The sequence below is a fragment of the Piliocolobus tephrosceles genome, chromosome 11 (genome assembly GCF_002776525.5).
Source record: "Piliocolobus tephrosceles isolate RC106 chromosome 11, ASM277652v3, whole genome shotgun sequence".
Lineage (NCBI taxonomy): Eukaryota > Metazoa > Chordata > Mammalia > Primates > Cercopithecidae > Piliocolobus > Piliocolobus tephrosceles.
The window spans coordinates 34,659,413-34,683,013 of record NC_045444.1 but is presented as its reverse complement, the minus strand read 5'-3'; the positions used below and the strand labels follow the sequence as shown (position 1 = coordinate 34,683,013).

Below are 23,601 nucleotides of genomic sequence, written 5' to 3'. Positions count from 1 at the left end.
AGATAGATAGATAGATAGATAGATAGATAGATAGATAGATAGATAGATTTTCTAACCACATAAATAATTCAGGATACATTCTTAACATAAACAACTCAAGCAATGTGGAATATACAACTAAAACTTGAAAGTCCTCCTTCACCCCTCCCTTCTAATTCTGTTCCTTCCCCAGAGAAATTCACCACTAACACTTTGGTAAATACCCTTCCTCTTCTTGGATTGTGACAGTATCTCTAATTTTTGAGCTCTAGCTTCTGAAATTTGGGAACAGGACAATCCAGTACAGTATGAATTTAATCTTCCAGCTTAAGCATGACAAAGATGAAATTCTTAGCGATACTAGACCAGACACCAACCAGAACATGGTCATATTATCCACAGGCCAACTCACTCCAAGTAAAGAGGTAAGATACAAAAACATCTGGAAGAGACATATTCCCTGTGTTCTTTGGTTGCAAACGGCCAAAGAGGCAATGGTATCATGAGGCTAGGGTGAGCTAAGGAGCTGCCCAGTGTGTGTTTTGATTCAGCTGAGTGGGCAGGGGCCGGGGATAGACTTCTATAACCTTAGCAGCAAGCGACCTGTTCTAACCAAAGTCACAGGCCTGACTTCCCCTAAAGCTGCCCTCTTCTCCCATTAAGGAATTACAGCATCACCAAGTAGAAGGGTTGTCCCAGATGGCAGAGATCCAGCAAGTTAGCCAATGCTGCTACAAGGCACTGTGAAAGTAGTCAAGAGACTCCGTCATCTCCAGTGCTATGGCAGGACGCTAAAGCCACATTGTACCTTTAAACGGGTCTCATTAATCACAAGCCCATCTCCTGCTTACTCTCTTGGTTTACTTTCTGTAAAGGAGAGGAAATAACAATGCCTTTATCACAGGGTTGTTCTAAAGATAAATGAAGACAGCATATGTAAAAAGCACAAAAGGTAATATTGTTTAAAGTCCATCTCTTATCCCCTCCTCTCCCTGACAAATTTGCAACTTTGTAGGCTTGGCAGATAAATTACTATTTTTACTTATTCTGTGATTTGTGTTTCTGAGATCTTCACAATAACTTTGTGGCTGGAGCTCAGTTCCAAAAATAAAACATGGTATAGCCATGCAAGTCCCTTTCAGGTTTATTTTTATTATTATTAAAACAGTATTTGAAACCTACAGCAGACTTTGTGGTTTCTCTCGAACAATTCTCTCAATCAAAGCATTAACATGTCTCCTACAAAGCTACATCTAAACAACCAGTTCTTTTCAGTTTATATTCTAAAGGTCAGGCAGTCAGGATTATTTTTTACAGCAGCCATTTCAACGGAGAAGAACAAAGCCGCAACACGCAGTAACTAAAGCAGCACAGCTCCTGCCCGGAGAGGAACCAAGAGCTGGTTTTCCAACGCCACTGCCCTCCAAAGGGCCGAGAAAATGACTTCCAGAAGCGTCCTGGTAACTACACCGTCCGGCTCACAAACACGTCCGGGGACTGTAAATCCCCAACACTAGGCAAGACCTGACACTAGCTTATCTGTCTCCATGGCAATCTCACCACGCTAATGGAGAATATTCCCTGCACTGCAGTGGACCGAGTCTCTGGAGAAGCCCCCACATGGTGATTATGGAATAACTGATTCGAACAAGGAAGACAGCTGCAAACAGACTCTAGAGAAAGAACGCCCTGAACTCTGATGGTGGGAGAAGGAGAAAAAGACCACCACAGGAAGATTAGCATCTATTTTTAGTCTCCCTCTTTGCATTAAAAGCAGATTTCTCTTAGTTTAGCCCCTGAGGCTTATACCTGCTGTCTATAGGAAAAGAGCTCATAATATTGTAAAGCATCTGAAAGGCCTCCCCCTACACACACTCTGAAAACCTTCCCCTTCTTTAAATAAGCATCCTGGCATTTACCATTGTCAGATGTAATTACCTTTGAGGACTAAAAAGATTTGTGTTTACATAGGAGCATTCACTGAAGCATACCTGTAAGGCTTACAGAGCATTCTAATTATAAAATAAAAACTCCCAGAGGGCGTAAATAACATCTCTACAAAAAACAGAAATCCATCAACGGCAACAGATGACAATGACACACTAATCAAAAATACTCATTAGGGCTATTAAAATTTCTAAAATCGGTTTTTGGGGTTTTTTTTTAAAGAAAGAAAACCATTAGATTGCCAGGAATTCATTAAAATTTCACACATGAAATAGCAACAAGCTAGTTATCCTTTTCATAAGTTGAGTTCCTAAAGCCTCAGGAGAACACAGAAAGGTAATTGCATTCTCTCAGTAACTCTGGAGCAGAGATTTGCTGGTCACTCACAGCTTCCGCCAGAAACCACAGCAGATCTGGCAAACGAGATGCTTTCTTTTAATACCAATTAAATAGGCCCAGTGGCAGACCTAATGGTAGGTAATTTCTATATCAAAGAAACTAAAAGGAAATCTTTAAGTTGCCAGATGGGTGAGAGCAGCTGGCTACAAGATGTCATTATATAAATGTGATGTTAAAACAAAAAAAACATTCCTTGATGAGATTACTTTGCATGCAAATAGCATCTTTCACCCTCATTCCTAAAAATACTGTAAGCAGCTTAAAACATCCTCTAATCCCTCCTAGAGCGATTTTCTAATAAACTGGTCGCCTGGGACTCTGCATCCTCCTTACATTCATGACCTCCTGAACAGGCCACAACATTCTCTTAGTGGACAGACTAAGGTATTTCTATTACAGGGTTTGGTTGTGTTCTCAAAAGCAAGCAGAGGGCCTAGTAAATTAGATCTCTCCAATGAAATGTTAATTTCTGAGAGTCCATTATAATCATGGATCTGAGAAGGGGGCCAGCATCTTCAAAAATTTAATGCTAAAAAAGCAAATTGTGTTCCAATTGTGGCGGTCCCAAGGTTCCACAAAGCCCCAAATCAGACTAGAGGCTACAGATTTAGCTAGTTACTGAACCATGCCTGCTGGCCTCACAGGTTTTGAACTGGATGAACAAATCTGCATTAGAGACTGCCGATTTTTCCACACTTTCTCAGTCTGTGATGAAATTATTTCTTTGCATGACTTCAACAGATAAGGCAAATCTACATCCGCTGTTTTTTAATCTTACAGGCAAGTATACAAGAGAAGTGAATCTGCAGATACACCAGTTTGCCAGTCATTTCCCTGTTCTCCTGACACCTGGATTTTCAGGTCCTCCTTTTTCTGACTTAAATCCCTGTAAAACATTATTTTTCAAGTGTAAAATTCAAAGTATCAGAAGAGAGCACGTGTGAAGACTGACCTGGCAGCAACAGGCAGCTGTGCACGCAGCCTTCACCCCTCCCTCCCCGTCCTCCTGTCAAGAGTTTTCTTGATGGATTGGGAGGAAGTTAGCATGAGCTGGAGCTGTAATTCAGTCTGAATCCAACTATCTAACTCTATCTCCATATATAGGATTGTTCGAGTGTTTTCCGCACATATGAGCAACAAAGCAATAGAGCTTCAGAAAAAAATTCCATTTTCTGGCAACTGCCCCACTCCATCTATCTGTTCCTTAAGCAAGCAGGCGGAACAAATCTCTGTGAGGCTAAAGAGCCAACAGAGCCTCCAGATTGGAAGAAAGACCAGTCATTGATTACGGCCCACAAGATGTCACTAGTAGATTGTGGTGAACATTTGTTGCTTTTCAGCCACTCAACACCCATTCTTATAAAATAGCACCTCAACTTCCTTTTAAGGAATTAGCCCCCTCAACTGTGTGCAGTCTTCATCAGACAATTGATCACAGTGCCCTGCCCTTCCCCAGCCAAGGCACACCAGCAAGCACAGTATTCGCACTTCTATCCTGGGCCTCTGCTTCTCCAACATAATCACAAAGAGAAGGGAAAAAGCATTAATTCCAGGTGTGGCCACTTAAGAGACCTGCCTGTCTCTGCTGCCCGCTGCCTGCATCCCTGAAGCAGCCCCAGCCTACACTTGTCGGAGCCTGTTGCCTCTGCTATCCTTTGGAGTCTGCGAATCATTCGTATCCTTCTAACGCATTCTCTTTTGGCTTTAGCCAGGCAGTGTCAATTCCTGTCGCTTGCAACCCAAGGATCCTAGCTAGCACCCTGGGGAACGGAACCAGGCCAGTGGGTGGCTCTCCTTAGCCCCATGCACATGCCCGGAGTTATCCTGCCTCCATGGCAATGTCAGAAAGGAATTAAAGCCTAGTGTAGTGTATGTGATATGAGTCACAGGCCTTCTTCTGAGAATCAAGGTTCAACAGTGCCCAGAGGAGAAAACTGCTCAGCCTACATTCTGAAGTGGCCCCTGTCTTAGCTGTAGCTGCTATAAGAAAAGTACCACAGACTGGGTGGCTTATACAGAATTTATTTCTTACAGTTCTGGAGGCTAGAAGTCCAAGATCAGAGTGCCAGCATGGTTGGGCCCTCCTGGTGAGGGCCCTCTTCTGGGTTTGCAGATGGCATCTCATTATAGTCTTACATAGTGAAGACCAGAGGGAAGGAAGCTCTCTCAGAACTCACAGGACACTAATCCCATTCATGAGGGTCCATCCTCAGAACGCTATCACCTCCTAAAGGCCCCACCTCCTACTATCACCACCTTAGGGATTAAGATTTCAACATATGAATTTGGGTGGACACAAAACATTCCATCTATAGCACCCCATTGAGCTACAAAGGGTTGAAAATTGGTACAGGTGGGGGTGGGGGGAGGGTGAGACCAACCTCTAGGCATGTAATAGACAATGCAGTATTTCACCAATTTTGAATGATTTAGGGCAGGGCGTGCCCTGTCCTGTGGCACAGTACCATCACTGCCAACTGGATCAAACTTACCTATTTTCACTTATCTCCATTAACTGCCTGCACCTGATCTGTAGTTGATTTCCTACTCCTTTGTATTGCTACTTCATTCTATGGAACAGCAAGTAGGAAAAAGCACAAGCATGCGCGTGCATGTGCACACACACACGCACACACACTTTGCTGCACACACTCCTTCCTTGCTCTCCAGCAGCTGAAGTATAGCAGCCAAACCCTTAAATTATAAATACCATGCAAAGAAAGAAACCTTTTTCCTGGGGAGAGTGCACACAATTGACAAGGCCTCTTTAACTCGTTGAGACCGCAATGTGGAAATATCAATACCCAGGAAATGTTGAGGGGAACTAAGTAGCCACCTCCTACAAGTTTAGAACCAATGTGTGTGTTGAGTTTCAAAGGAAAGTTGGCAATATCCTGCCACGCTGGTTTCAGTGAAGGGCACTGATGCTTTTTTACTCCACATCTCAAAAGCCCAGCTCTCACGTTTACACACACCAGCCATGCCCTCATTATCTTCTGCTCTGAAGAATTAGGACATGTGGGGACACCATGGAAGGGCTTCCAGTGCCCCTTTTTTTTTTGGCGTGATATTTATTACACCCATCTACCTGGCTCTGCACACAAATCAGCTTGATGAGCAGGCTGTGCAGACAATAGAAAGAGAATGAACTTTAGAGTCAGGCCCACTCAGTTCAGATCACAACTTTACCAGAGACTGATCCACTTGGGGACATTTTTGGGCCTGTCATTCATGGTCACATTGGCTACTTGAGGACTAAATGCCCAGACTCAGACCATAACAAAAAGCCTGGCCTGGTCTGTTGTCCCTATGACACCCACTGGCACATCACATGAGATGCAGAGTTACTCTTTGAGGTAGATCTGCCCCCTCCATGGAACAAAGGACCTCCCTCCACCTCCTCACTGCCCCTCACTACTCTCCTTCTTGCCTGAAACTTACATCACTAGAGTCAGTTCTCTATATTTAAGAACTTTGCCCCCAGAAAAATCACCTTTAAATACAAATGTTAGCTGGGGAGGAAAGGAGAGCTCTGTGGAATCCCTCCAATTCCCTTCTCCCATCACAACCAGTGGTGACGTGGCAATGGGGGTGTTGGGAGCCTCTCAGACTCTCTCTGTCTTTTCTTCTTTCTCTGTAGTCTCAAGGGCCCTCACACCTACCTATGCCTTCAATTACTACCAAAAGATTGATGACTCCAACTCAAGCAGATCCTCTGAGCTCCAGACCCTCAGACCTAACTTCTTATCTGAATAATGTTCCCCTGGATGTTCCACGGGAACCCCAAACTCCCTCCTCCCTCACCCTTGGTTCTCCTCCAGCATCCCCAATCTTAGGGAATGGTCTCACCCTCCATCCAACTCGGCAAGCCGGAAAACTCACAGCTGTTACTGAAACGTCCCTCTCCCATAGCCAGCTCCTCACCACACCCAGCTAATTTCTCCTCCTAAATACCTCCCAGGTTCATCCATTTCTCTCCCTTCCTACTGCCCTCTCACTTCAATACCATCACCTCATCCCTGGAAGACCACCCCAGCTCCCAGCCCTCCTCTCTGACCTGTAGTCCTCTCTCCAATACAGCCGATGGATCTTCAAAAATTTGAAGGTATGACCCGCAGCTTAACACCCTTGACCAAAATCCTGAACACGGGAGAGCTCCGCCTATTCCTCCAGCCCATCTTAGGCCAGTGCTCCCCGCTGGCCTATGTCCTCCATTCTCGGAGCCCCCACCTCACCTCATGTCCCCTATTTTGCCCAGCTAACTGCTGCTTCTCTCAGATACTAATCTCCATATTGCATACTCAAGGAACCGTTCTTCACTGGCTTCTCAGTCAAGGGCAGGGCACCCTGTTGTATAACTCTTGACACCTGTGCTTTCCGTTCTTGGTATGCAGCATGGACGACCATCATACATTTATTGATGAGGACTGGCATTTACCTCCCTCCCAGCTCAGACCGTCCTGAGGGCAGAGACCACATCTGACTGCCCACCCTTTAATCTCCAGCACCTGCATTAAGCATGTGTTTGCTTCACATACATTTATTGGAGGTCTACTCTGTGCCATAGTATATCATCATACATTATTTTTCCCAAATTATGTAACTCAAGGGCTCGTGTAGGATCTCATCCAAGAGGGCATCGAAAACAGCACATTTCTTTCTTTTTTTGATATGGAGTTTTGCTCTTTTTGCCCAGGCTGGAGTACAATGGCATGATCTTGGCTCACTGCAACCTCCGCCTTTGGGGTTCAAGCAATTTTCCTGCCTCAGCCTCCCAAGTAGCTGGGATTACAGGCATGCGCCACCATGCCTGGCTAATTTTGTATTTTTTAGTGGAGACAGGGCTTCTCCATGTTGGCCAGGTTGATCTCAAACTCCCGACCTCAGTTGATCTGCCCGCCTCAGCCTCCCAAAGAGCTGGGAGAAAACAGTACATTTCTAAGGAGATTTGCAAGGTGTTTGAAGATTGACAGTTAAAATGATGTCCAGGTAAAGAGGCCAAAAACAGGACTGAGTGCCCAAAAGATGCTAGGCATGATGGTGAGTCAGGCAAACAGGGCAGTGGGCAGATCCCAGAGGATGGCATTTGATGAGGGAGGGAGAACTACAAGGTTAAAATTTGGCAAGAGATGGAAAAGGATGGGAGAAAAAAGGTTCATTGCCCACCTGTAACGTTTCTAAAGCCAGCACCCCCAATCCTTTACCAAAAGGCTTTACTAAATGTCCTGGTCACCCAACAGAGAACTGACCTGGAGGATTCCCGAAATAAAACTTCATATGGCTACTCCCCACCTTGCCAACTACTGCTCCCAACTCTCCCATTCCTGCCAAATTGCAAGGAATCATCCACCAGCCTCAGGTGCTGAATTATTCAATTATTCTAGCAGCTTTCCAAACACGCGTGCTGCTAGAAAATCTTTCAAAAGTAAAAGAATCATGTTATTTAGGCTACTAGGTCATTTTTGAAACCTGTCTTGAATTCTCGTTTGCCATGTAATTGTTTTTCTATTAAAAAATAGCTCATTGACACCTCACCCTTACTAGCAAAAAGCAGTGGCAAACATGTAATCACAAGACAATCTGCTGCAGTTACAAACAGTCAGTGTTACCTCCGGATCCTGCACAACAGCCCCCGGGCTCCTACCCTTACCCAAAGCTGAGGTACTGCTGCAGCACCTAAAAAATTGAGTACAGCAGCAGAGGACCTGAAGAACCACTTCCAACTATCTGCCATTCCCCTACACACACACCAACCTGCCTTATTTTAGTTAAAAAGAAAAAAAAAAATTAAAAAGCCTTCTACCTTCTAACCTACGTCACAATGCTAAAATCACTAAAATAATCTGTCTGCACTTAGATCTGGAAACCCCTCTTAACACCTCACCCACAACCCACCCACCCACTGCATGTCAGCTCTCTGAGATATTTTCTCCCAGTAGAACAAACCAAAGAGAATGTTTTGGGGAAGAAGGAAAACGAGTCACGAACCAAGCCTTTAAGACTCCATTTTAGCACAGGGCTCCTTCAAGAGCCCTATATTTCTGGCATGAAGATGAGTTCGGTCAAAAAATGCAAGTATTTGCCAGAGGTAGACTTTTAACCACAAACCAGTGATAAAACTCACATAGGAAAGAATGATATTTTTCATTTAAGTCAAAAGCAGTCTGAGCCACTAAGTGTCAGGCACTTTCCTCTAACCTACAAATAGGGGTACCAGCAAGTTATTACAATATTGGATAGAGGGCATCTCATTGGAAGCAGATTAAGGCAGTCTTGCAGATAATCACTGGTCCACACTAACAACGAATGCTAGCCAAATGATGGGATGGGGATGGTACCTGTGTTAGGGACTAAGAAAATCTCTGCTTGTTCATACAGGTTGTTGCCAGGAGGAATCAAGCTGTACCATTGTCCCAGCTTTCCCAAGTGCCTCCCAGGATGCCAACAGTCACAAGAAAAAGAAAGTACACACTCAGCCACGCATGGTGGCTCACATCTATAATCCCAGCACTTTGGGAGGCCGAGGTGGGTGGATCACTTGAGGTCAGGAGTTCAAGACTAGCCTGACTAACATGGTAAAACCTCATCTATACTAAAAAAAAAAACATTACAAAAATTAGCCGGGTGTGGTGGTGCGTGCCTGTAATCCCAGCTACTCAGGAGGCTGAGGCAGGAGAATGGTTTGAACCCTGGAGGTGGAGGTTGCAGTGAGCCGAGATCACATCACTGCACTCTAGCCTGAGTGACAGAGCAAGACTCTGTCTGAAAAAAAATAAAAATTAAAAAAAAGCACACACTCATGCCTCACTCTTCCTCTTTACTTTTCCTTACCATTCCTCCACCTGTTCAGCTCCATCTCCAGATGCTGGATAACATTCTTCAAAGTCTTGTTTTTCTCTTTTTCTTTTTCATATTTCTTCTTCCATTCTTCTGCTGTCAGTTCTAGGTTCACAGAGACTGTATTCTTGATGGTCTTAGCTCTGGGATTAAAAACATAAGGGGACAATTCAGCTCATTATTAGCATTAGCTAAATCAATATGATTAAGCCCGAGATTCCTCATGTCAAAAGACTGGAGATAGGGAAGCAGAAAGGATCCTGTGGCTTTCACCAGCCATCCTCCTAACTGGACTAATGGCACCACTATCCCTTGAGGCTTCAAGATCATCCTTTCCTTTTCTCCTTCACATCCCACCGGTCTCTAAATCTAATGGACGTTTATTTGAATTGTCTCAGGGTTTCCTCTTTCCCTCTTCCCTCTGCTACTGCCTTAGTCTGTGTCCTCAGCCATCCTTATGGTTATAGTCTTTTTCAAATGTTCAGTACCCTCCTTTAACCCCCTGAATACCATCACCAGATTTACCTTCCTAAGTTGAGGTTCTTTTCAGTTCAATTAACATTTATGAATTTGAGGTACACCAAGACAGATGGACGAGGTCTCTGGCCTCTTGGAGCTTGGAGTTTCTTATACCAATGATATACAGACAGAAATAATAGAATCAATTATTTCTCTTCCTCACCTGTGGTACCCAGAACCACCCCTGATGTATTTAACCCATCAACATATGCCTCATGGGTCAGGTGGGTCCTGCAGCCAGGTGACACTATGGCTCCCTGCTGAGCCATCACAGCCCATCATCACCATGTGGTGAGGAGGCCCCACGGTATTCAGATCATCCCATTTTCCAAGAAAAATCAGAAGCTGTTTTTTCTTTAATTTGTGTCTCCCAGTTTTCAACTATTTATAAAAATAATGTGTGGGACAAACAAACACGCCTAATGGCCACCATTTTGCCACTTCCAGTACAGGAGATGATGCGATCTCCTGGGGCACATGGCCTGGGGAGTTGTGATGCCACAGGGATGCTACCTGGAGAGTAACCCAAAGGGGCTACTGTAGACAGCAAATCAGTAGCTGCACCAGGTGATACCAAAAACAAAAGCCACGGCTCACCTCAGCATGCACAGAAACGAACACCTAAGTAGCCTTGTCCAATTGAAAAGGGAACTCCACTTAGGCTCGCTTTTTAAGAAGCTAAAGCTTCATTAAAAACTATGTGATATCCTGTTTTATTTGCTATTGACTTTTTCATTTTGAACTTCCAACAGTTATTACACCGTCGTATTTGCCAGCACAATCTGATTTGTGATTCGGGTTAATTACCGCTGTCAGCAAATGACATCCTGATTTCTATTTCAGTGCAAGAAATTCAGCAGTCCTCACCAGCACTACAGATGTCATTCCAAAAATTCATTGCTAAAGCAGACAACTAAATAACCCAACTGTCAAAAGAAGAGTTAAACAACTTCAATGCAAGACTCCATTTAAGAATTAGGATAACTCTCTCTTGTTCACTGTAGCTTGAGGCTGAGGTCCCTAGAAGTGCTTCGAGCCTAATTTTTCAAATAGCAGCAATTTTATTATTACTTTAAAGTCATAAAGTCTGTTCCTGTTTGACTCTCTCACCTCTCCTACTGACATCCTCAGGCAGTGTTGTGGATATTTTCAGACGCAAGCACAAACACCACAAGCATCTATTATCAATTTAGTAAGGCAAAAAGTGAAAAATAACTCATGGCTAAAATGCTTATGGACCCTTAAGGGCACACTTCAAGGCTACTAATCTTACTTTCTAAATCATAAAGAGTCCCTTGATAATTTCACATGATACCAGAAAGAGAAAGCTAAAGCCTCTATGCTGTACTCAGGCAGGTTTAGCCAGAGACACATTTTGTGAGCAGACTCAGCAAGGTTAACACCATTGGTGTAACTGGTCCTCATTCTCAAAGTACTTTTTAATATTGCCTAGAAAATCACCACTTCTGTAGTAACCAGGGTCCTGGCAGGAAACAGACGACCTGCTCAAACTGCATGATTTGGAGAGTGCTTAACAAAGGTTTGGAAAGGTGTTGGGAAATAACGAGGGTTAATATGGTACCCACATTAGGTTTGGGGGAGCCATTACTACCCTTAAGCTGAAGGGGAGCCAGAGAGAGAAGGCTAGAAGGAAAAGATTGCCTGGTAGGTATGAATTGTAACCGCCATTGGTAGGAACACAGCTAACCCAAAATGATCTGGCAGGGAGGAAGCCAGGAAATAAATACCTGAACCTCACGCTCTTCTCTCCTTCTGATGGCCTGCCTGTGTTCCTTCCCACTGGCTTAACATAACTGGGAGCCAGAGGAAAAGGAGCCCATTGCATGAGCCCAAACCAGTTACCCTCCTAAGTCACAGAGCAGGGCAGAGATGGCACAGAAAAGATCCAGAGGAGTAGCTAAAGATGCGCAACCCAACTTCCATTTAGAACTCAAATAACAGTGGGAATCTGTGGCTCACGCTGGAGCCCGAGACTTCATTCAGTCCAAACGGGGCAAGCGGGACCTTTACATCCACTAAAGGTAGAATATGAAAAAATCAGCTTACACTGAGAAAGAAAGATGTTAATTCTCCTAAAATTGTTCTACAGAATTAAAGTAATTCCCACCTTCCCCCAAGAAAACTCTAAGGGGCTTCTGTATGTGTTATACAAATTGGCTAGCTGATTCTGAAATTTATAATAGAAATGAAAAAAAAACAAGAATAGCAAGGTCAGTTCTGAAGATCAAAGTCAGAGGATTGAATACCAACACTTTCTTATAAAGTAAAACTGATCAAATTGTCAGAAACGTTGGAATAAAAACAGAATAAACTGTCCAGAAACAGGCACTCAGAGGACAGTCATCTGACTTATGACAAAAGTGCCCATAAAGAAGAGTGGAAAGGGCAGTCCTTTCAATACATGGTACTGAGGGGAAATGGAACTTTATCCCCACCCCCAATACCATGTAAAAAATTCTGTTCCAGAGAGATCCCAGACATAAATGTGAAAAGTAAAACAATAAAACTTCTAGAGAAAATACAGGACAGTATCTTCAAGACCTTGGTGTAGGCAAAGTTTTTTTTTTTTTTTTTTTTTTTGAGACAGAGTCTCACTCTGTTGCCCAGGTTGGAGTGCAGTGGCACGATCTCGGCTCACTGCAATCTCTGCCTCCCGGGTTCAAGCGATTCTCCTGTCTCAGCCTCCAAAGCAGCTGGGATTACAGGTGCATGCCACCATGCCGGGCTCATTTTTGTATTTTTAGTAGTGATGGGGTTTTGCCATGTTGGCCAGGATGATCTCAAACTCCTGACCTCAGGTGATCCGTCTGCCTCAGCCTCCCAAAGTGCTGGGATTGCAGGCATGAGCCACCGTGCCTGGCCAAAGATTTCTTAAATATAACATAAAAGAAAAAATAAATGTGACTTCATTAAAATTAAAAACCTGTCATCATTAGAAGTCACAATTAAGAGAGTTAAAAGGCAAGTTACAAGGTAGGAGAAGATATATAAAATACATATACCTGACAAAGGACTTACCCAAAATAACTCTTTTAAATCAATAAGAAAAAACTGGGCAAAGACTTGCAGCAGGCACTTTATAAAAGAAGTGCCAGTAAAACATCTCCTAAAAAAGTGTTTAACATTATTAGCCTAATAATGGCTAAATTAAAACTACAATGAGATACCTTAACACACCCAATAGAATGGCTAAAAAATTTGAAACCGATAATGCCAACGGTTGCTGAGAATGAGCAATGACTGTAACAGTCAACTCCTGCTGGAGAGAGTGTGAATTATTACTGTCGTTCTGGAAAAATCTTTAGTAGTATCTACTAAAGTAGAATATTTCACACCTTATGACCCGCTCCCACCTGACAGAAATGAGGACATATATTCACCCAAAGGCATGACAACCAATGTCGTAGTAACTTTATTTATAATCACCCCAAAATGAAAATAATCCAAATATTCATCAACAGTAGAATGGATACATATAAGCCATATTCATACAACAGAATACTATATAACTGTGAAAAATAAACTACTACTATACCTAACAAGGTAGATGAAGTTCACACATAAAACGCTGCATGAAAGAAGCCAGATACAAAACAGTACTGCGTGATTTCACTTTTATATAGTTCAAAGGCAGGCAATACTAATCTATGTTGATGGAAGTTAGGGTGACAATTACCCTTAAGAGTTCGGTGTTGACTGAGAAGGTCCAAGAGAGAGGCTCCCAAGATGCTGCGTGGTGGTCACATGTGCATATATATTTGTAAAACTAAAATCAGTTATACACTTAAGTTTATGCATTTTACTATATTATATTCAATAAAAATTGAGTTAAGAAAAATAAACTGATGTAGAAAGAAATCAAGTCAGACACAAGAATTTCCAGTTGCAGAATAAACTAGAGTTACTAAGAGAGATACTGAATTTTTGTGCCCCGAGGATATTGCGTGTGTGTGTTTTTTTTTAATAGAACAAATATTCTCCTATCAAAAACAATCTTGCAAAGTGAAATAAAGAGGGTCTCAGTCCCTCATTCTCTCAAGAGTGTAAGAGTAAAAGGATATAGAATATCTACAATTTCTTTTTCTTTTTACCATTAACTTTGGCAAATTTAGAGAATGAAGGAGCCTAATGATCACTAGCTTCTTTCTATTTGGACATTCAAAACTCATTGTTTTTTTTTTTTTTTTTTTTTTTTGAGATGGAGTCTCGCTCTGTCGCCCAGTCTGGAGTGCAGTGGCGCGATCTCAGCTCACTGCAAGCTCCGCCTCCCGGGTTCACGCCATTCTCCTGCCTCAGCCTCCCGAGTAGCTGGGACTACAGGCGCCCGCCACCTCGCCCGGCTAGATTTTTGTATTTTTTAGTAGAGACGGGGTTTCACCGTGTTAGCCAGGATGGTCTCGATCTCCTGACCTCGTGATCCGCCCGTCTCGGCCTCCCAAAGTGCTGGGATTACAGGCTTGAGCCACCGCGCCTAGCCAATTCATTTTTCCTTAATTAGCTTTAACTGATTTCAGAGGTAAAAAAAGAAAAAGAAACTGCCATCAATGCCGTTACACAGTGTTCTGCTGTCTTGTGGTTTGGATCTAGGGCATGAGGCTGCCGGTGGACATGATCCGGAGCTTGAGCACAGGCCTACACGTGTGCATTTATTGCTCAGCTTTGTTTCGAAAAGAATTTCAGGTAGGAGCTTACAGGGAGACACAAAATCAAGAAGACAGCAGAAATTAAGAAGTGCTCTTAAGGTAGGTTTTGTGATTTTTGTCTAGCAGAAGCTATACAGCAATTGTGATACCAACCAGCCTTATAGTTCTGGGACATTATCTCTTTGATATAGAGAAACAAGCCAATGACCCACGGAAGCCTTATTCTAGCCACTTACTGACTGCTCACTCATCCTCTTTAAAGGTCAAACTGACTGTGATACTATTTGATTAATCCAAAGTGACCTAATCATTCACAAAGAAATACAAAAGTGGGTTCTTCATTTCTAAAAACTCTCAGGGTTTTCAATCAGAGCCCCCACTGTGTACACCGATATCAATGTCTATTCCACCAGTTACAACCATAGCAGGCACTGAGCAAAATCCTAAAGGCTACTCTGAGAAAGAATCCAAAGGCTACTCTGGGAAAGAACTTTAATTCAGTCCTAAATTTATACCCTAACAGCAAGACCTGCTTTTAAAACTGAGTCAAATTGTGAGTATGCCATTATCAGGGTATCTGTTTTGTATCTTTTCCTTGTTTTGGCTTGCTTCAGCAAGTCAAGCACTACTTTAATGATATATGATCTAGGCGTGCCCCGGGTATAAAATCTCTTCTCCCCACAGAGAGGGAATTAGGACCAAATGTTTTAAAGACCTCAAAGCTTATGAATGTTAACCACCCTTAGAAAAGGCAGACCAAGCCCAGTGGACAAAGAGCAGAGGCCACATTATATCTTCCATCTAGACACTGCAACAGAGACAGTTAAGTCAGAAAAGATTCTCTTAGATATATTCTACTAAAGAATGGAAAGAGGAAACTACCTCCCCATTCTTGAGCATTCTGTTATTTCCTTCCCAGCACCACTCAATCTTTCCATCACCGAATTTGCAGTTTACATGTTCAGAAGCACATGGCCAGCTTCCAAGACTGCTCATGGTACCCATCTTCACCACCAAGGTTAAACACCCATACGTGATGACACTGAAGGCATCCTCATAAGTTGGCACTTGAACAAAGCCCTCCTTGAATGGGGAAAAGACCTTCAACCACTGCATTCTGACGAGTCTCATCCCCAGCTGCTTCCCTAATGGTTTCCTATACTCATATTTCCTGGCCACAGTCAGTTCTAAAAGACATGAGGAGTGCCTACCATTGGTGTTTCTTCTAATTACTTTGGCTTCCCTGGAATAACCACAAAGATATTTGTTCTTGGTACCTTCATACGTTTTGTTTCAGCATCCTCCTTCTCTCACCAGGTGTTCAGGATAGTGCTGGCATTTGAATAAGGAGCTCTAGACAACCTCACACCTTCAGCACATAGAATAAATCTGTCATGTGTGATTCTGCACCGTGAGTTGTGTGTGTGAGAGAGAAACAAAGATTCTCCCACTGTGGAAGCAGGAGAGGATAGAAAGTATAGCATTCTTCACTATCTATCAGTCAGAACTCTCCAGAGAAACAGAACCAATAGAAGATAGAGACAGGTGATAGATAAATATAGGGAACATATTATATATCCTATTGTATACATAAGATCTTATTATATATACATACATATATATTATATATCTCACTCTTTTATTTACTTAAGAAATTGACTCCCATGACTATGGGAGTTTGAAAGTTTGAAAGCCATAGGGCAGGCTGACAACTGGAAACTGAGGCTGGAGTTGATGTTACCATCTTGAAGCACAATTTTTGTCTTCTCCGTGAAACCTCCATTTTAGTTCTTAAGGTCTTCAACTGAGTGGATGATGCTCGCCCTTATTATTGAGGGTAATCTGCTTTGCTTAAAGTCAACTGATTGTAAGTGCGAAGCACATCTACAAAGTACCTTCACAGCAATGCCACGATTTGCATTTGATTAAGTAACTGGGCACTATGGCCTAGCCAAGTTGACACATAAAACTAATCTGAAACTACCTTCTAATTTACTCTGAGACCTAGTTCCCATCTATAACACCAAGTGTTCTTCTGAAAGAACCACTGCTCCCAAGCACCTTCCTGGCTTCTGGTGAGGGAAGGAAGGAGGGTGGGAAGGAGAAATTAAAATTTTGTGCCTTTAAAAAGTTCTAGTCACCTGAGAAACATTCAGAAATGACATGGATAAGGAGTGGGCATCTAGTTAAATGTATGTCACCCACAGTATTTCTTCCCTCCAAGAGCAAAAATTAACCCTATTGGTGTTTCAGCAATAGCCCCCCCAACAGGAATGATTTAAGCCTTCTATTCTTTCATGTCAAAGTGTAGTCAAGTATCTGCCTTGGCCAAAATGCTCATTCTACTCTCACAGGTAACATGTTCTCATGTTCTGGTGACATACATTTCATATGCACACTATTCAGGCTCTGCCTAATCTAGCTACCACTAAACTGGCAGATGACACAATTAAAATGATGACATGACTTTTTTAAGCGCACATCAGGAAAAGAAGAAAGACTATTACTTTCCCTAAGATATCAACTCTCCTTCCACATTCAACATACAAAAAAAGCCTTTGAATTATTCATGCTGGATCAATCAAAACTCCTGGTGCCAAAGATGTGCTGATTCAGGTCTTCCTAACCACATTGGTCTGTCCCCTCAGAGGACCTCTTTCCCTTCATTACCACCCCAAATCAAGGTACATTAAATAGGCTTCCAACACAATTGGGTGATTTGAGTTCACACTTCTAAAACATAAATATCTTTTTCAAATAGTGCTGTAAAAGTAGTTTAGAAGAGTAATTAAAGACTACAAAATAGAATTCTGGAAGCCAGAAGAAAAAATCAATAAAAGTGCTCTAATTTGAGTCTGGCTTTTTGACTTTCTACTGCCTGGGAATTCACGTGCTGCATCCTCAACTAGATTAAAAGCTCTTTGAGAATGCAGGAGACAGCACTTACTTCTTTAATGGCACGATGCTGGGCATTCAGGAAACCAAAGGAAACAACCCCGACTGAATGGAAGAACCAGAATGCTGGAAACCATCATTCTCAGCAAACTAACACAGGAATAGAAAACCAAACACTGCATGTTCTCACTCATAAGTCGGAGTTGAACAATGAGAACACATGGACACAGGGAGGGGAACGTCACACACTGGGGCTTGTTGGGGGGTGGGGGTCTAGGGGAGGGATAGTGTTAGGGGAAATACCTAATGTAGGTGACTTGTTGATGGGTGCAGCAAACCACCATGGCACGTGTATTCCTATGTAACAAACCTGTACGTTCTGCCCATGTATCCCAGAACTTAAAAGTATAATTTAAAAAAAAATAGAAACAGACATGGTAAATTTTTCCCTTTAAATTCCAGTATCTAACCTATAATCCTGAAGAATGCTAGCAGGACTCTTGGTAGAGTGCTTTCAGGGATCTGCAGATTTAACTGCTTCGAAACAAATACTACATTGTGTTATTCAGAGCATCAGTACAGTCAAGCAGAACAACAAACGTGTACTCACTTCACGTCCTTGAAAGAACCACAAAGGAATAACCGAGGAAACTCATGCTGCCCTAAGGTTTGCCCACCTCTGCAGTAAGAATATAATGAACACTCATTACAATGAATTTAGGATGTGCCCGGCAGTCTTTTCTGAGTTCAAAGTGCTTAATCTCATTAGCTACCACATAGCATGTCTAATCTGATGTTCAGTCTTGTGTCTGCTGTATAATTGGGTTCAATGAGTATATTTAACAATACAGCAGGTATTGGCCCTGTAGAATAGTTCAGCATCCTTAAATAATCCATTAACTAACTTGGGGATAAAGGGAAAGGAACGAAACCTCACACATTTCCAATAATAGATTGGAAAGCAAACCAGATCCAAACCCAACCAAACTTCTGGATGTAACGGCATCGAAGTTCAGCAACTGCCTTAACTTTCCAACACAAATAAGCTTTAGATAATCTTACACAATAAGCTTTAGATTCATCTGTTCATTCATTTGATAAGCATTTATTTATTGACCACCTACTGTGAACTAGTTGTGCAGAGTGGTTGATGAGAAACTAATGTCTGTGACAAACTCAGTCCCTGCTGTCACAGAGAGCAGAATCTAGATGACTCTGATAAAAGAATGTAGACCGACCTATTTCATTTGAAAACATAATTTATATTACTTTTTATTTCCTGGAAGCCCAAATTATCTGCAGTAATTTTTATTTGTTCATTCCCAAAATGTAATTCTAATTCTACTTTATTTAATCCTCTCCCTTGTATGACAGTGCTGTCCCTTATAGTGCATTACATTCAGTCTAGTCCCATCTACTACTATGACCTTTTCAAGCCTCAATACTGTGAGATTATTTAAGATGAAGGAAAAGCAGAACTTGCAAACACTGATAGCCAGCCATTGGTCATGGACTTTTTTACCTGGTCTCATGCCAGCCCTTGTGCTAGGTAAAAACTGAAGCAACTATATAATCCTCCCAATATTCTTGAAAATAGGCATTATTATATATCTCTCTCTATGAGAGAGAAGACTGAGGCTCAGAGGGGAGAGGTAAACAAGAGAATGGGTCAACAGCAGAATTAGCTTCAACACTGAGCTTACTGAACCAAAGGGCTGTGCTCAGACTATGCATCCTAGGACATCCTACATGTTTAGTCACTTACTGGCTGTGTGGTCTCAGGAATGGTATCCAATGGCTTTGCACCTAAGCCTCAATTTCATACTCTATACAAAGGTGAGATAATTGCTGTCAGAAGTGCTATAATTTTGACACACCTGACATATATTAGACACTGACTGATATTCAAAATGCTTCCTGTAGACGCTGCAAATACCTCCTGATAACAGCAATGCCCCAAGGTGACTGGGCCTTGCAAAGATAGCCAATGCCCCACGGTGACTGTGGCTTGAAAAGAACCAGAATATTTTTGCTTTGCTGGTAAGGATTTTTTTTGAAGAGATGTTTCCTTTATAAATGCATTTAGAGCTGGTTTGCTCAAACATGTCTTCAGAGGAAATTGTTGAAGCTCAAGTTTAAGACACTGGGCAGGGTGCGATCTTGTTTTCCACCAGCAGATGCTGGTTTGTGGGTTTCTGAGACCCTTGAGGAACGTAGGTGTTATCCTACTGCAACTCCCTTGGCCTAAGCATTTAACTAATCAAGGAAGCAATTTGGGAGGAAGTAAAGGACCCAAATCCAGTTTAAAAGATATATTAGCTCTACAACATTTCAATATAATTATTATTTATTTAGACATCCCACAGGTGCCATGGCTGCGTAATTCTATGTTCTGTTGAGGGCTCAGGAAATGACTGGGGCTTAATGCAGTTTAAACAAGCCATAACAATTTCCCAGACAGAATGCCCACCCCCATCTGTCCTTTCTCTCATCTTAAACTATTCCTTAGGCATAACCACACAACACACACTCCCAGGGAGGAGGCAGGGAAGTGCTCTGTGCATCCATTCACAAATGAGCTAGTTAAAGCCCACAGAGCATTGGTGACTTGTCTAAAGATCACATGATTGTTCAGAATTAAATGAACCGATGGCAGCAGAATCCACATCCAACCTTAGCCCTAAGCTCAGCTCACTGAGCACTGAAGATGTTCAGATCGCCCAATCCACAGCACCCCAAGCACTCTGGGAATGAACACTGAGGCAAGAGGCTGAAGGATAGAACCTAAACACTGGAACTGAGGAAACATGCCTGAAGGAGGTCAGGCCTTGGACAGTGGGAGGGGGTAGGTAAAAAAGAAAGTGACAAGAAAAAAAGGAAGATATGAACCAAACCACACATGTAACTCTTGCTTTACGATTATGGAGTCATACCTGCTGCCCACCTGTGGACACCTCCCAGGGATCTAGGAAGTCTCATGTGGGTATTTTTAAAGGTAGGAAGCTGTCATCTATGTCTCTTCTCAGCATACAGTCCAGACCTCCTACCTCCAGTGCTGGTAAAGATTCCTTCCCCTTCTTTTCTTTTTATACCTCTATTCTGCATTCACATAATTTTCTGGGTGTTTTATCAGCAACTGTGCAATGGATCCCAAATACCGGAGCTAAAGGCAGTTATCACCTTGAGATTTATAAACTTGAAATAATATGAACCTAAAAGGTAAACTCCAGTGCCATGAAGAACAAAAGTAACACCCCAACGCATTTCCAATTCATATCTGAAATAAGTTTAGCTGTTTTGCTTTGTTTTGTTTTAAACACCATACCTTTGACTGGCATGTTCTTGCCCATTATTTTAAAATACAACGATTGCTTTGGCCTCAATAAGTGATGCCTCAAGTTTATGTATCACCTGCTAGATGTAATTGAGTAAAAGGCTGTTTGTCCTTTACTTCATGATTCTCTGACAATAGCCCCTTGCCACTCACTATTATTTTTTTCTTTTTTTGAGACAGTCTTGCTCTGTTGCCCAGGCTGGAGTGCAGTGGTATGATCTTGGCTCACTGCAACTTCCACCTCTTGAGTTTAAGCAATTCTCCTGACTCAGCCACCTGAGTAGCTGGGACTACAGGTGCATGCCACCACACCCAGCTAATTTTTGCATTTTTAGTAGAGGCAGGGTTTCACCATGTGGGCCAGGCTGGTCTCAAACTCCTGACCTCAGGCAATCTACCCACCTTGGCCTCCCAAAGTGCTGGGATTATAGACGTGAGTCATTGCGCCTGGCCTTGCCACTCACTCTTAAGACCCAAGACCTAGCTCAGAGGATGGGTCCTGAGAGACCACACGTACCTCTGTCCGAACATCAGTGTGGACTTGGTCTCAGCCTCATTGAAGACGGAAGGAGAACAGCAAATGACGATGGTGGTTCTGCAGTTCCCACCCAAAGAGTCCTGAAGAATCCGAGTCATCTTGCTGTCCCGGTATGGCACATGTGTTTTCTATTTAGGAAAAGAGTAAGTATTGGTTTTGACAGCCCATTCTGAGAAAAACCAGAGGCAAGCAAGTCAGGGATGAAGACACTGAGCTTAGAAATCGAGTAAAACAAGAATTTGTGGCCAGGTCTTTGGGATCTTGCCAAAGTTTAAAATGCCCATTCTTTGACCTACGTCATAGGAAATTAGCATCATCATTCATACTTTTCAGTAGATGGGAACTCCCAGGGAGCGGGCATCCACAGCCAGGATTCCCCCTGTCCTTTTCCAAACAGAAAAACAAACCAGCCTCTGGTGTGTGGCAAACGGACCACGAGGACCCAAAAGGTGGTTTCTCATAATATTATTTAATAGACGGGGGCAGGATCACTTACTGTCCCTTCTGCCAAAGCAGAGATCACATTTCCAAGAGCAGACAAAGACTTATTGATATTTTTAGCTTCATCGAGAACAGCTCCCTCGGCACCAGTTTTGCTGACCTACCAGAGAGAAAAGAAAGCAGTGAGCAGCACAGGACAGTGGAAGCACAAAGTAGAAATTTCAAATTCACACAAGGGCAAAGGGGGACAGCCTCCTGGAAAGCAAGGAAAAATAAAAGTAGGGAAGACCCACAGTGATAAAAACCATCCTTCGCGTATGAGGCTGGGGATTTGGTCTCTCCTGCCATCATTTTCCTCTCAATTGGGTTTTAGTGGAATAGCTGAAATACCTCAAGTGGTGGAGCTGCAGATGCTTCCCCAGGGGCCATCCATCCAGGGAAACCAGGCTCCAGAAGTGCTGTCACCATGGGTAGCTCGGGCCCTGGGAGACTGAGCCGCAGTCCCCATGCCGAAGGGAGCCCAGAGGGAAGCATGAAGAGAAAATGTTGTCCTGAGCCACAGTGAATGGGCATATTGGAAAAATGTAAGTTACAAGCTCCAAGTTCAGGCAGATGACTAGATGTGGTAGGGTTGGTTATCCAGACTCTGTTCCTTCCCTACTTATTCTCACAACAAGGAAAAAATGAAAAATATCCAAAAAGCAAAAAACTTGGGACAGAAATGAAAAGTCAAATGTATATTGCATTGTAAATTTGTCTTTTTTTCCTCTGCAGCCAGGGGGACCATGCAGTTTCTCCTTTGCTGTGTTATTGCTGGTAATTTCATCTTGACAGCATTTGCTCTAGGTAGAGGGCAGTTTACAGATGCTAGAAAAAAAGGGGAACTCAACATGATTCATGTCTCTGCTGACTGGACAAATGATGCAGGGGGAGCAGCTGCTCTCTCAAGAAAGGAAGCAAGGAAGCAATGTTCAACCACGCAAATTCCAATCACATATAAAGGAGAAACTCCTGATGACAGAAATGAATTCATGTCCAGGGGGAGGTTTATTTCAAAAATAGAATAGATTCTCAACTCTCTTGGAATTGTTTGTGTGGCTCCCCTGCTTACACATAGAGAAATCATGTAGCTGACGGGTCACAAACAGTAACAGTCTGTGTTATTTTAAGCAGTGTTATTTTAAGATGCTTTCTTATTTGAGCATCTTAACTCCATGAAATATACAAGGCAGGTACCATCTATCACCCTCCTTTGACAGACAGGAAACTGAGCCCCAGAAATATCAGACTGCCAGCCTAAGGGAAGAACGCCATTCAGGAGAGATGGGAACTAAAGCCCAGAGTTCTCTTCTACAAGACCACACTGACACAGTCATATGGACACATCTAGGGCAAAGGAAAACAGGTGTGTGTGAGCAAAAGAAACTCTGTGAAGGACATGATTTCAAACACCTCATAAATATCATTAGCAATAATCACTGACACTGTGCAGAGGCAAGCCTCCACTCCAGTCTGCCAGTATTAAGCAGTTTTCAGGTGTATTTAGGCTCTAAATAAACAACAATGCTCCATTATTTCCATTCTGTTGCACATCTGTTTAACTAAAGTCACAAGTCCATACTAGTAAAATTTTAGATTCCCAACTAGAAATACACAGATGACTTTCTGCTCACGGTTTTACAAATACATACTAGAGGACAATCCAAGTAACCATTACTTACGTGGATGTAAGTCACCATAACTTGGCATACGGGAACTCAGTGGTGTCGTGCAATAAGTGGGGATCAATCATACAGTTAGGGAGACTGACCAAGCTTCAAGGCTGGCCTTCATGGGGACAATCAGCATGATGTCAGTGATGATGGAGGCCAGAGGGCATTGTGCACATGGCCTTGCTCTGTGATGTTGCTCAAGGGAGGTCAGTGCCTCAAGACAGGGTTTGGCAGCAGAAGTCTCCATTGGTGCTACGGAAGTGAGACTGGAGATTCTGGGAAGCCTATTGCTCTGGAGTACAGCCCCCGCCAGGGCCTGGGAGGGCATGGGTCAGG

At 42.8% G+C, this 23,601-nt stretch overlaps 1 protein-coding gene across 1 annotated transcript in view; it reads right to left on the bottom strand.

Moving 5' to 3' along the window:
- The window catches only part of KIF5C (kinesin family member 5C), a 153,068-nt gene that overhangs the window by 56,333 nt on the left and 73,134 nt on the right, over window positions 1-23,601 (bottom strand). Inside the window, exons 9-11 of the mRNA XM_023217457.3 lie at window positions 21,609-21,713; window positions 21,092-21,240; window positions 9,157-9,305 (exon numbers count right to left, since the gene is read on the bottom strand). Of these exons, the coding sequence (XP_023073225.1) occupies window positions 9,157-9,305; window positions 21,092-21,240; window positions 21,609-21,713 (403 nt within the window). The remainder of the gene's footprint in view (window positions 1-9,156; window positions 9,306-21,091; window positions 21,241-21,608; window positions 21,714-23,601) is intronic.